At 41.3% G+C, this 18,178-nt stretch overlaps 1 protein-coding gene across 11 annotated transcripts in view; it reads right to left on the minus strand.

Annotated features, from left to right (window-relative positions):
• Positions 1-18,178, minus strand: part of SMAD2 (SMAD family member 2) — a 38,352-nt gene that overhangs the window by 18,542 nt on the left and 1,632 nt on the right. For 8 of the 11 annotated variants that reach the window (XR_014939504.1, XM_015848208.2, XM_085529292.1 and 5 more), the window contains exon 2: positions 11,773-12,061. Coding sequence is in view for 10 of the 11 variants with exons in the window: in XM_015848208.2 (XP_015703694.1) it covers positions 11,773-12,008 (236 nt within the window). In the remaining variant the exon portion in view is untranslated. Of the gene's footprint in view, positions 1-11,772; positions 12,062-16,313; positions 16,334-16,527; positions 16,701-17,378; positions 17,786-18,178 lie in introns of those variants that run through there. The other 3 variants (XM_085529289.1, XM_085529290.1, XM_085529291.1) reach the window with 3 other exon arrangements.

Below are 18,178 nucleotides of genomic sequence, written 5' to 3' on the forward strand. Positions count from 1 at the left end.
TACTAAATACCCTCTGTTATAGCTCAGCATGGAACTGCACATCACTCTGCTCAGGGTCAGAAAGTTGCTTCTTCAGTTCTGCAAAGTGCCAGCATTCAGGACTGTGAAATAAAGGGCACAAGCTACAGCGCAGCCTCACTTATAGCCAACAGGGAGCTGGCCATGGGTTTTACACTGGTGAGGCTGAAAATAGAGCATGAACAAGAAGCCTGCGGAAACCAGGAGCTAACAGCTTTGCTGGGAAACCTGCCCTGCAGTTCCCTGCTCCAAGATAACATGACTGCACCGAGCAGCTGCAATTTATATCCCATTATCTCTGCAGCAAGCTCGCTGGTGATAAGATGAAGCACAATGCTGATTTCTCCCTCCCAGAGAAATATTTCAAAAACCACCAAAAAGTGACCACCACAAGTTCCGTAGACAAACCAGGAACTAACAAAGAAACCAGGATACCTCTCCATAAGCTCTAGGGATGCAGTTCTGTGTGTTAAGATGACACTCCTGAAATGCAGCCTTGAAACTCTCGCAATGCGTTCATTAGTAATGCTGTTATATCCAATAAAAGCTTTCTGACTGCTACATTATTTTGCTTCTTACAATACTATCCTCAGAAATGAAATCACAGTACTCAACTGGAACAGAAGAATGTAATTCCCACCACTGGAAGCACTGTGTTCATTATGTGCCTGACTGAACTGGTATTAACAAAACTGTATTTCATCTGAAAACAATACACTGAAAACCTTTTGTCAGAAAGTCCAGACACATTCAAGACATCACATCCTAGAAGAAAGAAAGGATCCAAACTGTCACTAGAGTAAAGAAAGGCCATCCAGACACACATGTTCTGAGAATGTCCATTAAAAAAAGAAATGTTCAAAGCTCTGTGCAGCCAGTGAGGTGCAGCACCAGCTCAAGCATGCAGCTATGAAGCAAGCATGCTCAGCAACTTAGTTCAGCTCAGAAATGCCCATCTGTTCTCTAGTCTTACTACTCCACACCTACTGAAAGAGCCGGTTGAGCAATTCCTTTCTAATGCTTATACTGTTGCTGAAATTCTCCAACTACGAATGACTAGCTGAGGACACAAGCTACATCAAACTAGTAAATATATCTTTCCTTCACTAGCTATGTAAGGAATGGACAACCTGGCAGTTTCATCTCAGTTTCATTTCACACCAAATGTCCTTACCTTTTCATTTCTCAGGATAGTATTAAGACCAATATCACGCAGCGAGTTAAGATGACACCTACAGCAACTTCACAGATAACTCCCTGTATCAACCTGAATAGGGATTAACGTGGATACAGACTTAAACAGAATCAAAACAGTGGCAAAGGACAAACCATCTTTACAGGAAGCCATATCCATCGTAACACTGGCTAATCTCTCCACAACAAACTGTCCTGTTACCAGCCGATAGCATTCTCATAGCTCAGACTTCCAAAAGACATACACAGAGCTCAGCAAGAACATTTCAAGACTGACCTCAAAAAGTATTGAATGACGTTCATCTGAAATTCTCAAACCACTGTTAGTCACTGCAGGTGCAGTGGAAGCTCCTGCCACCAGCTTAAGAGGTACAGCTAGCAAAGGCAAAGCCTAGCCACTGCTTTCCAGCAGTATATATGTGGGATGGTGCTAACCCTATGGATTACACATCCACCTTGAGAAAGACAAGAAGAAAAGTGAACACAGGATGCATATTAGCTATAAAGCATTCAATGCACAGAAGCCACTATGCCATGCTAGAATGACTCCCATTCCATCTGCACTACTTGTGTGGATACACCTAGAAGAAAACTGGGGTGGGAATTAATTAATCTAGACATGAGTATCCTTAGGAATAAGGAGTATAAAAATTGAAAGAAAGACAGGTATTAGATAACTAAGGTCCACAGGACATGCAGAATTCCTAAGTTAAATGAAGATAAGACTTGAGCCATAAAGCAAGTTTCCCCAAGATACTGGGAAAAAGAACCAAATGGTACCTGCATCATGACTGCTACAGCAAATTTTGATATAGAAGTAAACATAAAAATTAACTGAAGTCAGACAATGGCACTGTCTTCACTCACAGCAACGCCTGTATTATATTACTACTAATAAAGAAAATTAATAACTATCAAGGAAAACCCATAAAAAGGCTTGAAGAAGTATCGATGTTCAGGTACAGGAAAGCATGTTTCGTTTCTTTTAAATGGATTTTGTTTGCTGACACATTACACTGCCTGAAAGGTGAGAAAAGGAAAAATCAAGGCGGCAGCTTGACAGCCAAGGTGCCTAACTACTCCAGGGGCCAGAACATGGGACTCCACATTAGATTTTCATAACAGAAATCATAGGATCATTATGGCTAGAAAAAACCTCTAAGGTCTGCAAGTCCAACCATTGGGCCATCACCACCACACTCACTGAATTATGGTCCTAAAATGTGAGTACACATGGGACAGATCCTGTAGAAGGGCTATCAAAGCCTATTTCTTGAGCTTCACTGCCTAAAGATAGACAAAAAGGAAGTGTTACAGTTACAGACAAGTCCTGAACTCCTTAGCATCTGGTTCACAATCCACACCCAGAACATGCAACTGAAGCTGATGCATACAAGCACTCTTGCCTCACATGCAATTGCTTAACAGCTGAAGTTCTTTCCCAGGCTGTCCAGTAAGCTGCTCTTCCTCCTTCCACTTGTCGAGAGGTAACCCCAATTTACCACCATCCACCCTGCACTGAGGTGGCAGCTCTCTCCCCATACTAATGCAGCTGAAGATCAGAGTTTAAAAAGCTTGAGAAAATTAGCACGCAAGTAAAAACAGTTATGTGGCTTCCTGGTGCGAGGAGAGCTGGTTAAATCCTTCTTGGAAAGTGTGGGAGGTTGCTGGACAAAACACAAATTAGTTCCCACATGATAAGTAAAAATCAAGCAGGATATTACAGCATTTTTAAAGAGTTGCCATCAATGCAATTTGCCACAGGGCTAATCCTACTGGCAGGTATTATTTCTTCCAGCCACATTCATTTAATCGAAAGACAGAGGAGACAGCAAAACATGGTTCTCTAGATACTAATGGTGCTTTGACAAGGCAGTATGCAAGACAGGTACACGAGACATAAGCAAAAGATCAGACACTTCATGTTTAGATGAAAAAGATATTTTTATTCTCAGCTTTGTGGAATTCATTAGGAGGGACACAGCTGAACTCTTTCCTTTATATAGGCCTTGAGATTATACTCAAGTCCCACTCACTGTCACAGAAGGGGACATCCTTATTACAGAAGGACAGTAAAGAATAAGCTCTGGCAAGCAGATGCTGTGCTGCTGTAGACTTACAAACACATGGATGTGCAGAAGGTGCTCTGGAAAAATGCAGCTGGAGTTCTCAATAACAACACTTGAATGACCTATTTAAGAGAAAAGACTTCCCCAACCAAGCACCATAGAATCAAGCGCTGTTTCAACACAGCTTTCCATGATAAAGCTGAAAATCTCCCCATCAGTTATTAATATGCTTGCTTCACGTTCAGGATTTCAGCACTACAGCATACGTTAAATTACTTTAAATATCAACAGAGGAACTCGACTTGAAGCCTCCCACAAAACTAAGAGGAAGTGAAGACCAGTTATAGGATGGAACTCATCAATTTAACCAAGCAGTAACTTTAAACACACATTTAAGGAACAGTGAGCAACAGCTTCTTTTGCTCTGGGCTTTACCTACCCCAGTAGGCAAGGCAAGACAACCCAAGTACATGGAGAACTGGTCAGTTTCCTACAAGTTACAGGCAAAGGCTTCAAGCAAAGACCTTCCATTGTGACCCGCTGAAATGCACTTACACATTTCAGAATAAAAACACACCATTTGGGGAATCTTTTTCTAAACAAATGCTGAAGTCAGATCACTGTGCAGCACCCATCCAAGGGGATTTCCCCAAGCTCATTGTTCCTCTGCCAACTCCGAAGCACATGCAATGAGATGTGAACCTGCACCAGCTCCTGATTGTTCTCCTGTATCCTGCTGGTCTGCTGCAAACAATGCAGCATGACAGAAGCCAACAAGAGCTGTTAGTGATGAGAACACAGAACTATATAGTTACCCTCACAAGTTTTCCACTATTCCAGTGAATATTCTGGCACTGACTTGGGCTGGCCACAGCCCCAGTTCCTTTATTGGAGATAAAATAAATAATATTTACGAGGTAATTTAGAGCTCAATACTGACAATAAAGCGCAGTCAACTTGTTCTGAAGCCACCAACACATCTTCTTAATGGTAAGGCACGGTGCCAGACACGGGTATTATTCTTTCTGGTTGCTTCATTCTGGGATCCACTAAGCAGGACAATGGCTGAAGCAATCACAGATAGCAACTTGTAATAAAGTGCCCTCTGAACTTTATGGGTTCTTGAACCCCAGCATCAGCTTTTAATCTGGCAGAAACATTTATTGAAATATAAATTCAATTTCAACATGTAATTTTTTATTCTGCCTCTTAACTATTTCTTCCTGTTTCTTACTACCAAAGCCACCATCATGAGGACCAACACGAAGCAAAGGAACTTCCAGAGATGCCAGCAAGTTCTCACTGCCAAATTTGCTTTCCACATCAGTAATGCTGCATTAGGAACAACGTCTTAAACACAGTCTTTAATCAAACAACTCACTTTATGTCAGTGAAGAGGTGGCACTAACGCAAGCATAGCAAAAAAACCCTCTTTTTTTTACTTAGACTGAAAAGTGACAGTAGATTAAAAGTTCACAAGGTTACACTGGGAAAAGCAGAAGTGCTAAGATTAGAATCCACACCATGAGCATCAGTTATCAATAATTATGTCCTCAAAATTCAGCAGTTTTTCCTCCTGACTCAAGGGGCAAGTGCCTTTAACTACAGTGCACTTTGCTAATGGCTGAGTATCTCACACATCTCAATTCCCACAAGCTGATCCGACTCCAGTGACATGCCAATACTTTCTGCTTGGCACACCAGATCAGTAACAAATGATGTGGGTAAGCCATGTGACTTCCTGAGCTGCACAAGCTCGAAATTGGCAGCCCTGAGTTTCTTTGTTCAGTGCTCTAAGATTTTCTTTTTCAGGATGACATAAATATTGTGAGACGCTGCAATCTGAGCTATGGCTAAAGCAGAATTTAATACCAGTCAAAAGACATTCAGTCCTCAACGTTGCCACAGGTGGGCAAAATTCAGAAGTAATATTAGAGTATATTTAATAAATCCTTACTCAACTACACATGAACACAGTCGTTACCCCTAGTTTCAATTAAGGGTGCCCTAGAAGGACAGTAAACGTAAATATTCCTCTTTTAAAGAAACTACTTACCTATGCTAGAACATACACCATGCAGAAAGGAGCTGGGAAATGGCAGTGACATCACTCAGCTCCTTGCCTTCCTCTGCTTTGAGCATTCACTGCTCTCTGCGACCCTCCATCCATCCCAACCCACAATGGCTCCGCTCAGAAACAAAAAGAGGACTGCAAAACAGTACTGACCAGTTCAGAAAAGATTTTCAGTAAGAAGTGCTTCAAGTGCCAAGCTCATTGCAAAGAGGCTTCAAAGAGGTATTCGCATCAAGCTGCTTTCTGAAGATAAGAACACGTGTTGTGTAGTTGCTCCACTCCCTTGAGGATGCATTTATAAATATACAGTCATGAGTATCAAGGCCAGACTAACTGGCACTTCCACGTGGCTGGATGCTTTCACAGGTGATCTAAAGTTGATCTGAACTGATAACTTCAGTTGATCTGAAGTTATTTTCCTTCATCAGTTGAAAGAAATTGAGAAAATTAGGAATAACCACCATCAGGTCTTCAATTACCTTGTCTTTTAAGTTTAGTTTCAGGGAATGACAACAAGAAAGCTGACAAGGAAACATGTAACAATAGTTTTCACACAACAGTTGCAAGTACTGTCACCAATACTGCCTTACTATTTGTTTACTTCGGGTTTAGAAATAGAGTTTCATTGAGACTGTAAGTCAAGCTAGACATGAATTGTTTCCCTCTATATGCAGCATGCAAGGGTTCTGCAATCTCATACTTCTGCACATCATTCCATCTATACGTAACTACAGACAGTTTTCTTCTGCCTACAAATGCAGACATACCATCCCGGGTCTCTGGAAACCAAGGGCTGGGTGCATTTATCTTCGGGCATGAGATGGCCTGGAAAAACCAGGCTCCAGTTACCATCACCCAATTCTGAAAGGGCTCCAAGGAAGGCAGCTCAGCATCAGAGCAGTGCTGTTTTCTCCTGGTCCCCAAATCCAGGCTACACAACACAGCAATACAGAACAGAAGCAGCTGAAAGCTGTCACCATATAATGAGAAAAAGAGTTGGTTTAACAGCAAACAATTTACAAGCATGCTCTCTCTGTAATCTCAGCAATAAAGTGCTGCTTTTGTGTATTTTGATGTACTGTCTTAAATGTCTATACATGTTCCTAGAAACCTAAGATGCTTGACTACAGTCTTCAAACATTTATGGAACTGATTTATGTCTAAGTGAATGCATATGGACCAACATGCAGGATATGGTTTGAGGACACTCTTTATCCAGAGCAGTACTCACTTTGTGAGCTATGATTAAAAATTAAGTTCTGTCCCCAACTCAAGTAGTGAATATTATTGCAGCTACAAAGCAGCCACGCTGCCAAGCTGTGCTGCTGGGAAAACACACTTCACCTCTGTCTGGATAGCAATGTTATTCTAGGATCTGCTGTGCCAACCCAACTGCCTGCTGTTGTCTTCACAGCAGATCTTGGAATTCTAAAAGCATTTCCAGAGGGACCTTTTGCCTCCTCCTAGGGTGACTGTTGAAATCACTCATATTCTATAGTTTTAGTCTGAGAAGGAACAATGGAATTTATGTCTCTGTGGTGGTATATTTGGGGGGGAAACATTAAAAGCTCAAACACAATCTGTTCTAGAAGTCAGGTTAGCTCAACAGCTCCGCTCTACTGATAATCAAAGGCATCCTGAAAACTAAGTGACTGCACACAGCCGTGTGAGCACTTTCCCAACAAACATTCCCATAGAATTAAAAAAAAATAAATTAATAAAGTAACTGGTAGCACAGGTTATGTTAAATAAAAACAGTGAGCTTTATACCTAAATTACCATTTACTTTTTATTAATTTATTTAAGAAAAAAGCAACCAAATCTCACCATTTTAAAATCTGTTTGCTCGCAAGCATTTGACTTGGTCTCATCATTACAAATGCCTTTATTTGCCTAGTTTACTTCTGCTGCTAACTCTTTTGTAAATACTTCATTAGCATTATTTAGTTATGTGTACAGAGGCTAACGTTAAGTAACACAAGAGCCAACTTTCAGAGAAGAGTTTTAACACAGCCATGTGCTGTGCCTAAGCTACCTACCTATCTTAGCCATTCTGCTAACTCACTGCCAAAGATGGAGAGAGCACTGCAGGGCAAGGAAGCAATAGAACACCAGCATGTGTGAGAAATTCCTCGCTGCTTTCACCAGGTTATGCAGCTTTAAGTATCTCAGTCCTTGTAGAATATATTGGGAATACAACAGAACTAAGGAATCGGTCAGCAGGCAGCTTGTAATGTCAACTCAAAGCAAACAATTCACCTCAAGTTATCTGCTTTGTATTTTACCCTACACTTCCTTGAAATATTCCATACTCCCGAAAGAATAGAATCCACTGTTGGGTTTCTTTTCGGGTTCTGAACGGTAAAAGAACATAATTCGTTTCATATTTGAAGTAGAAGTCAGGTGCTTCACAAGTCTAATTACTGACTACAAATTTCACAATTCAGCTACAGTCTTAAAAAATAAATAAAGGATAAAAAAATAAAATAAAAACAAACCAACAAGCCAAACTCAAACAGCAGGATTTGAGCCTCTCTTACTTTTTCATTTAAGAGGCTGCTGAAAAACAAGCAACAATAAGTGTCTGAAAATCAGGAAACAGCACGGAGATGCTATCCCCCACGTGAAGCAAGAAGGGCAGAGGGCACAGATAAGGCCACATTTTCCACATTCATACTGAACTGGAGTAAGAACAACCATTTTCCAGAGAGCACCTTCAATAACTAAAGGCACAGCAGGCAGGAAAACAAGGGCTTGTAATAGTGTCAGCCTCATCTGAGCAGCTGCTCATTTCACTCTGGACTCTAAAGCACCGCAGCAAAAAAATCCCTAAACTGGGACTTAAGGAAGCTGGTCTTAAAACCTTCCATCATCCAGTATTCTGCCAGATCACTTGTCAACACATTCAATATTTTTCTTTTGAGGCATAGATTACTATAAAGCAGTGATAAAATTTACCTCCTCTGTGAAGACTCAACTTCCCCATCACAATGAAAATTCAATGCTAATTAGTGTTCCGAGCATAGTAACAAAAGCAAACATATATAGCAGCTCTAATATAACCACTACCATTAAGACCAACAAAAATTGTGTCTGAGAAAGTCTTCAACTGTTTGAAACCTTCCTAAAGTACTGACACGAGGACACGGCATCTGGGAAAGGAAACAGGTATACTGCTTCAGATACCTTGTAGCTACTCCTTCCTCCCAGTTAGCAGTCACCTTGTCAGGGCATGTATGGGAGCTCTATTCATTATGCAAAGCTGAAATGAATGAAGGCTGCAGATGCTGAGACTGATGGGAGGCACCAAGCCCTTCTTTATCCTCCCACGTGTACTGGAACAAAAAGAGCACCTACACTCTGTGACACCATGTACTATAGTTCAACGCTGCCTCATGCAGACTGTGCCAGCAGTGGAACTGCCAGCACAACACAGGATGGAATTCGTTTGCAGAATCATTGCTCTAGAGAATGTAAGACACCACAAAGCATTGTGAACTCAATGCAGAACTACTTCTTCCCTAGTTTTTCTGTTTTGTTTTGTTTTTTGTCTTGTTTTCTTCTCCTTAATAACTGCAGGAGCTCAGGAGCTACAAACTCCCATCAAAATCCACTCCAGCTAATCTCTGTTGATACTATTTCTGCATTATTTGGTATTTCATAAAAGCAACTAGATTTTAAGAGATTACAAAAAAGGAGGAAAAAAAAAAAAAGGAGCAAGAAGCACATCTATATATACCAAGACAGAAGAATCACACAGCTGATACAGCCAACAATACTGAAACCAGGGATTTGTGTTTCCCTACCTTGAGCACAAATGTTCTGTCACCACTGAAACAACTTTTTAAACCATAAACACAGAGTATGAACATGTTAGCTAGCTCTGCACTGCATGATGTTGTTTGGTTTGTTAAGGAGGACATGGACTTTAGTTATTTACAAACTATTCATTTCAATCCATGCTGGTGAGGAAATAGCTACTCCAAAAGAAGACTTGCATAAAATGTTTCTTCACTGACTTGTTTCTTGAACTCTATTTGTATCAGAACCACAGGGGAGAGCATAAAGACATGATCTTAAATGTATCTGAATTAGTTACATATTCTAGAAAAGTGAACTCAAGTGTCCACATTTAGTTAAAGGATACCCAAGGATTACCAGATGAGAATCCCACTGGCTTTGCGGAGGATTCAGCAAGATAACTCCAAATTACTCCAAGGGCTGGTGTGAAATGGACCTCTGCACCTATTTAGCCTCTGCTCTACATTACTGACCCACTTCTGAGGAGCTCAGCATCCCTGCTGCGTGATGCCAACACCCACTCCATCTGTTTGCTTCTGCTTTCTCAGAACCTCGATTAGTCTGCGTAAGAAGTTGTAGTAATTCACACGAGCAGCTTGGGCAGCTCACACAGCATCAGCCCCACTTTCTGTGTGGTCACCTTGACAAACAGCCAGAAACAGAACAACGCAATGGGATTATCAAAAGCTGCGTGTATGCAGATTTCTGAAGGGGCAGCTTTATTCAGTCCCATCCAACCCACTATCAGTTAGGGGATGAAAAGAAGTATACTAGTGATGGTATGAAGCAACAGCTCCACAAAGGCGCATCTTCACAGCACTCGCCAATATACTGAGTTAAGCAGTTATCACAGATTCAATCTACAACTGGTCAAACACCAGCAACGAAAAAAGAAACAACAAACCTGCACTCATGACAGAAGTGCACTTCAGCAACTGAGCACCCCAAACCTCTTGCCCACAATGAAGGAACAAAATGTTTTCTAGTCAACCCTTTGTTGTTTACCCCCGGCTGAACTGCAGACCTTTAAGAAATTCGCTGGAATGGGTCTCAACCAGAAGTTTTAATTTGCTTACTAAATCCATAAGCAAAAAACTCCAGAAGTCATTACAGTACTGAACTGACATTTGGTCTTTCCTGGGAACCCAGACTACTGATGTCAAAGTGAAATAACAGCAGCGGTCCAAAAGCCAGCTATGAAGATGAAGTCTGTGTACTGATATCATCTCGCCCGTTAGCATCAAAGCCATTTGTAAGTTTAAAACTAAACCTTATGCCAACACCCCCCAAAGAGCTCTGGCTACCAGCTTACTCATACTGTAGTCAAGAAAAGTAAAACATGTGAGCTCTCCTTCAGCTGACCCAAGGATAGGTGACAGTCCATCACAATCCAGCAAGAACTGCCCATCACAACAAGGCAACTATACAGAACAGACAAGAAACCCAGAAAATTTGGGGACAGTCTGGAAAGAAAATGCAAGTGGGAGGTGACATTAGAAACAAAAGGTGAACAGAAAACAGAGGACAGAATGAAAGGAGCCATGTGTATGGATTACAGAAAAAGCTATGTCAAACCTAAAGCCATGATCAGATAACAGCCATAACACATCTGATAGGCAGCAACCACTACTGACATCAGTTGAATGTAGATGGAACTATGACTAAAACAAAGCTTAAAAGTAGCTGGGATCAGTGTGCTAATAAGACAGAAATTGAGGTCATAAAATATGCAGTTTCTCTCTCTTAGAAACTATTCAAGTGTCAGGGGGCTAAATGTCCAAAATATTCTTGTCACCAGACTTTCTTACAGTTTTATAGAAACACACCATAATGATTTGAGATTCATGGTTCACCCCTGGCAAGCTTACACACATACCTTCAGTGGGATTTCTGTACAACATGAACCTACAGATACACTTAACAAACAACCCTCGCCTCTCGCACAGCAGTTGCAATGAATGAAGTTGAGAAAGTCAAAGGGGTAGAATGCGAGCTGTTCACCTAAATATACATATATATAGGGAGCAGAAGAGAAGATCTAAAAGTACTCTTAAGTTATTAAATGAAAAGCACTTTCATGAACCAATAAAAATAGTAATTAGTCTTCAGACAAACTACTTCCACTAATGTTTCCCTTCAAATGGGAAAATGGATGCAGTTTGTAAAACTTCAACAAAACTTCCATATACAACTGAAAATTATAATTAAGAGGACTGAAGTGTTGACCAAGGAAAAACTAGTCTTTTTTTGTTTGTTTTAATGTGGAAGTGCATGTTCAAGTAAGCCTCTCCAAATACAGAGAGAGTTATAAAGTAGAAGCATATGGCAGTGTTATGAGCAAAGAGCTGCACTAGGCACCACCAGAACATACACAAACTGGAATCCAGGTAGTAATAAAAACTGAATTGTAAACGCATTAGAAATTGTGAATGTACAAAGCATGTGATTCAGTTCAAAGAATTGAAGCAAGCAGTACATAAAACTAAAACAGGTTTTAAAGATTTTTTAAAGAATCAAAGGCATGCAACTGATTCTGTTATTAATTTGTTCACACAAATTAACATCCATTTAGTCATTTAAGTGGTTGTAAGGAATGCCGAACGCAACAGGACTTACCTTGGTATTGTCACACACTTGGTATTGCAGTTCTGAGTGGTAATGGCCTTCTCGAGCTCATCCAGCTGTCCCGTTTTCTTTAGCTTCTTGACCAAGCTTTTCACTGCTTTTTCACACCACTTCTCCTCCTGCCCATTCTGCTCACCACCACCAGCCCCTCCAGAGCCACCAGCAGATTTTTTCCACCCAAGAAGTCTCTTCACAACTGGTGGAGTGAATGGCAATATGGATGACATGACTTCCACCAGACAGAAGGCTCAGCACACAATTGGAGATTCTCGTCTGATCTCTAAAAATACAAACCAAAACAGACACATTAGCATTGAGGTTTTACTTGAAAACATTCCTTGTTTGGGATCTGCCATTATCTATATCTGCCATTATACTATAGGGCATTCCACCTCCAGACAATTCAGGTAATGGTTCACAACATGGATCTCAAATCCACTTCAAAGTTTGATGATGAGTTTATTCCATGGCTCTACCTACAACTCAACAGCCTACCAATAATCAACCTTTCTAAACATCACTAACTGAAATCATCATGTCTTTCAAAATCCATTACAGGATATTTAAGATCTCATTTTGTAGGTACCAGAGTTCTATTTGTTTTGAATTCTGACACCCTTTCATTCAGTTCCAATCAGGACATTTACTTTACAGAAAAAATCAGGAGAGATGCTGAAGCTTTTGCTATGTCTGGCATTCATCCCTATTTATACTTCAAACTGATCCAAAGAAAAGATAGCCAGCAATATGTATATACATATACATACATATATATACACTTCCTAGTTTTATACTTTGTATCAGGATACTTTCAGTTATTAAAATATAAGCCTCAAATCAGCTGTATCATTTCAAGCTGACAGCTGCTGGAGCTTGTTTGAGGACAGCATAATCTACAGATTGAGTACTGCATTACACTCAGAACTAGTCAGTCTCATTTGCAGGCAGTAACTGGATGCCTCAATTGCTGTCAAACTTCTGCGCTCTTAGTTGTAATAGTGAGTGCCTTGCTGCAGCCAAGCACTAAACACTACCTTTAGGCTACTCAATCAGAGCTTTCTAGTCAGATTATGTGCATACCACACAGGCACATTCCTTGCTTCTGTCCAAAATATACCTCATCTAGTAAGACTTCTTATCTGCAAAACAGCGATGGTTCATTTGGGGCACTTCAGGTTACGGTATTCCTGGTTGATTTCTGCTTCATCACACCTTCACAGTTTCAATGAGAACCAACACATCCACAAAAGCTGGGTTACATTCCACAGGCAGCTTTAAATAATAACTCATCTAACCTAAATGAAAGGCCTCACCTTCATCTAAGGCTATAGCATGAGAAGAATAGTTCTTTCAATGGTGTTAAATTATTACAGAACTGTGGCCAATACATCCAGCTGCAGGTCAAATTCTGCAGGCTGCAGAAGCGTTACACTGGATCCCCTGCTACAGCAAACTACAGAAACAACCTCAACAGCCAACATCTTCAATCCAACACAGAGCAGGACACTCGAGCTATGTATTCCCTAGGAGCCAATGCTGACAGACGTACACAACCAAATGCCACTCTCACTGCTCATCCACACACCCTCTCTTCTCAAGTCTATGGAGCTCACTAACACATAATACAGGCATTCCCAATTCTTTAACTTCTCATTTGTCACCTTTCAACTGCTCTGATTGTCAGCATTATAAAGTGTACACTTCAGTAGCCTCATTTACCACTGTGTTAAGCCACCTATTCTTCCAAACCTTCTAAACATTCTCTTGTGTTTTATCTATTTTCAGACTTGCTTTACATTTGAATTCTCACATCTTTCAGACAGTCTGAGGCAAAAATCCTCTTCTCCCCATTTCCAAAAGACTGATAGTTCAGCCCTAACTAAGCAGAATTTCAACCACTCATCCTAAGCACATTTACTAGTTTTTAGAGATACTATCTGAAGGCGTAGTTTATCTGCTAGTCTCATGGTCATATTTACATTAAAGCAATTTATTTTTAAATAGGAGGACACAACGCATTCTTTGTTACACTGATTCTCACATCTTGCAGTTTAAGGAAATAGTAAATATGCCATGGCTGCAGAGTAAGTATGATTCTGGGAGGCTCTGACTTCTCTTCTAGCCACGGTTATGCCATATCAGGGATTTGCCAGCAGTATCAGTAAGCATTTCAACAAGCTATTCCAGCAGCAATCTCGTTTCTTCCAAAGGGTGAGCAAAGAGAACATGACACAAGTAGGACAGGATTTTGTTCACCTTAACACTGCAGCCAACTGTGATGAATACACACAGGACAATCTTTCAGCCAGCTTAAAGCATGCAGAAGTTGCTTGCTACTCCATGCCCGCAGGAGGCACAGTGAGGTACAAGGCAATCCAACTGGCAACTAGTCATGAGTGGTGCTCCTCCTGCTTAACACCTTTATTGATTATCCAAGGAGGAACTGAGGGCACCCTCAGGAAGTTTGCAGATTACACCAAGCTGGGAGGAAGCATTGATCTGCCTGGGGCTAGGAAGGCCCTATGGAATGATCTGGACAGGCTGGATCAATGGGCTATGACCAACAGGATGAGCTTCACCAAGACTAAGTGCCAGGTACTGCACTTTAGCCACAGCAACCACAGCAACACAGCTCTGGTGGCAGAGCAGCTGGAAGGCTGTGAGAAAGAAAACGACCTGGGATGTTGGTTGATGCTCAGCTGAACATGAGCCAGCAGCGTGCCCAGGTGGCCCAGAAGACCAATGGCACCCTGGCTTGTATCAGAAATAGCACAGCCAGCAGGAGCAGTGAGGTGGCCATCCCCCTGTACTCAGCACTGGTGAGGCCATAACTCAGCACAGCATTCAGTGCTGAGCCTCTCATCATAAGCAAGGCACCAAGGCCCTGGAGAATGTCCAGGGAAGGGCAACAGAGCTGTGAGGGGTCTGGAGCAAAGCCCTGTGAGCAGAGGCTGAAGGAAATAGGATTGTTTGACCTGGAGAAGGCTCTGGGGAGACCTTATAGCTCTGTCCAGCTCCCTCAAAGGAGGCTGTAGAGAGGTGAAGAACAGCCTCATCTCCCAATTAACAGTGACAGAAAGGTGACAGCCTGAAGCTGTGCTGGGGAAAGTTCAAGTTGGATATTAAGAACAATTTCACCTCTGCAGTCAGGCATTATAACTGGAGGTATTCAAGAAGCATATGTAACTACTGGGAAACATTCAAGACCTTTCCAAGTTTCATTGTTGTTGAACTGTTAGTAGGCAGAAGTGTGACACAAAGCAGAAAGCTGTCACTACTTCAACTGTTACCAAATTTGCCAGATTGTGCCTTAAAACTGCAGCTCTGAGTACGCAAGGGTCTGAAAGAGAGCTACCAGTGTCAGAGTGCTGGCACACAGGGAACACGTGCTGTTACATCCAACAGATTGTAACTGGAAAACTTGCAGATTGCCTAATGGTGGTGGTATGCTTCATCTCTACCCCCACAGTATATTCCGCTTCCTTGTGCACACGTTTCTATAGTTGGTCAAACTGTGATCGCTGGCAACTCCTAAAGTCGCTGTTTGAATCATGTCTGCTATTATTCAATTCTGCTGCGGTTCTCTGGAACAGGGATTAAATATTAAGCCTGTGATCCCAGCAATAACTAAGCATAAAATATGAAGGAACTTCAGGGCAGCATGCAGGCAGCCTGAAATCTTCAAGGGAGTTTTCCTTTCCTGAGTGCCTGGTATATACTATAAACACGACAGTGCTATCAAAAATATCAATTGATTTCTCGATAACTTCTTATAAAGCCTTATGCAATGTATTTCATCCCAGTCTGCTCATCTCAAACCTGAAATAAAGAAATCAGATCTCTCCTGGTTTTATCCTACGTAATCTGGCTGAGGATCATTTCATTTTCAAGCACTCTTCTGCAATTAAGAGGACAGAAGCTAAAACAGAATCAAAGGGAAAAAAAATTTGGCATTTAAGAGAGTCTAAAAGCTTATTTCTTCCCAGTTTTAGTCCCATTTTGTGATATTATTAAAAGTTGTTGGTTTTTATTTTTATTTTTTTAATTAACCCTGAAATTTGGACAAGATTCTATGAGGATGAGAGAATACTCACCTTTCTCTTCCACATGCCTCCCTACGATAATTCCTTCATAATAAAGATATTAATTACAGCATCTTCTGTTCAATGCAGTAGCAAGACCTTCCATTACGCCAAGCAGCACTGACAGATAAAGCTTTAAAATCTACAGCATATGTAGTATTCCATGTCACCTATATCAACATAAAGTCATTAAGACTGAGTCACTTAAGAAAAGACACAGCTTTTTATCTTGTTCTGAACTGAAGCATAACAAAATTTATGGCCTGCTTCTGGAATTTTTAAGCTGTGTTATTTCAAATAACAAGACAGGTGAATTTGAAACAAATTTCCTCAGTGCTAACTATCTCACCTTGCAGGACACCTGAATTCTGTGTAGTGTAACTAAAAGCTCTTTCTCCTTGCAGAGGGAATGCATTCTATTTACAGAACTTAGAGGAATGCTGTACATACACAAGCTTCTGAGGAACAACCACACCTGGAACTCAGGTGATGCACCTCCTCTCCTCACATTGAGGCTGGAATAGGACAGCTTCAAGTGCTTCCTTCCTGCATTTGGGGTGTTGAAGTTTTTTGCTGTGGGGTCAATGGTGGCAGAGAGCTGGGGGGCAGAAGAATCCAGCCCTGAGCCATGGTTCCCCCCCAGCTGAGCCCTGCAGCCAATTACCCAGCAGTGGGGAGGGCTCAGGAACACTGCCTCCCAAGGGGCTCCATCTGGCCACAGCTTCATCTGCAAAGCCAAGCTCCAGGCTGAGCTCCTGCGTGAGCTGCTGAAGTTCACTGCAGGTTTCCTGTGATCCAGGCGGTCAGCAGCAAAGAGAATTCCATCTCTGGGATAACCTTAGAATGAGGATTTTGCAACATTACATTATAAAGACTCGGTTTGCACACAGATTTTGAAGTTCATTATGCTCAAGCATCGCAGTGGATCTCGAAACTTTGCCTAACAACATTTTCCTCTGTACAGCTCATTGAGGAGAGAATTATCTATCTACTCTGAACACAGACATTTTTCCTCTCACTCATTTCATGAAGTCTGATTATGAATCAAATGAGAAAACCTGCATTTCTTATATGGAGAACCAAAATAAGCACCAACATGATGGTCAACTTCAGAAGTTTAATTTTTCTCCAGTTACTAAGTAGTACTGAAAACTACAGACAAATTAATAAAATTATTGTTATAAGAAAATTAACAGATTGGAAGCAACACATTCACCCTGTGACACTAAATTGCATGCAACCAGAAATATGAGAAAGAAGCAAAGATGTTAATTTTACTGACCTCTGATTGGAATAATTATAAGAGCAATATATCTTAGCAATTCTCTTGGAAGCCAGAAAAAGGTACCATGGCTGCAGGCAGCCAATTCACCTGTCGGCAAAGCAGCACGCTTTTCCCACATACTTAGTATTTATGAACTCAAGAGCATTGCTCCATAATACTGAAAGACCTCAGCAGAGCCACAAAAGCACCAAATGAGCATTCCAAACCACAGCAGTTTAAGCTCTTCTCACCTAATTTGTTTTGATTAAAACTTTCCATGGGTAACAGGCAAGAGTCAGTTCCATTAGGTTAGAAAGGAAATGCTCCTGGGTAAATCTGAAAGGAGCAGTCCCAGAACTGATTAGCAGGTACTTGGGGGCCTGTTTCAGCTCCTATCTGCATAACTTTACAGTTTCCCAACTTCGTTAAACTCTCCTTCCTCCACCACCAGCAGAGCTTGAAGAGTGTCTTCCATTAAGCTCATCTTCCTCCGGCTTAATTAAATCAAGCTCAAGCCCCAGACTACACCGACAGCAAACCAGGAGCTGCTCTCTCACAGTCTCTTCTTGGTCTCCCTTCGCACTCTGGCTGTCAAACATATTTAATCACAATAAAAAGTCATCTGGAACGAAGTCTTCCTTTCTGTAATCCAGCAGCACTGCAGGAAGTTGAAAGCAACGTTTAGCAAGATTTTCTGCCGTCTCCAATTTCTTCTAGCCCAGAGAGTAACTGAGCACAACGCTGCCTGCACTCTCCATTCCATTACAAAAAACTAATCCCATCGCATGACCTGCAGCAATTCAGTTTAACAAATCCACAATTACAAATATTTTGGCAAAGTAAGCTTAGGTATTGTTTGCCTCTCGGCACAGCTCACAACCAGTTTGTGGCTTTATGATAAAAGTCATTAAATCCAATCTGAAAAGCAGAATTTACAGCTCACTTAGCAAGTCAGGCCCATAAATGGCTGCTTTCAATTACAAGGCATTTACATGCACAGTCGTTAAGGCAGAGTTGAGTACATTTGAAAAATCTAGGATACTTTTTATAA

Source organism: Coturnix japonica, chromosome Z (assembly GCF_054131305.1).
Source record: "Coturnix japonica strain WE chromosome Z, WE-NBRP24, whole genome shotgun sequence".
NCBI classification, from domain to species: domain Eukaryota; kingdom Metazoa; phylum Chordata; class Aves; order Galliformes; family Phasianidae; genus Coturnix; species Coturnix japonica.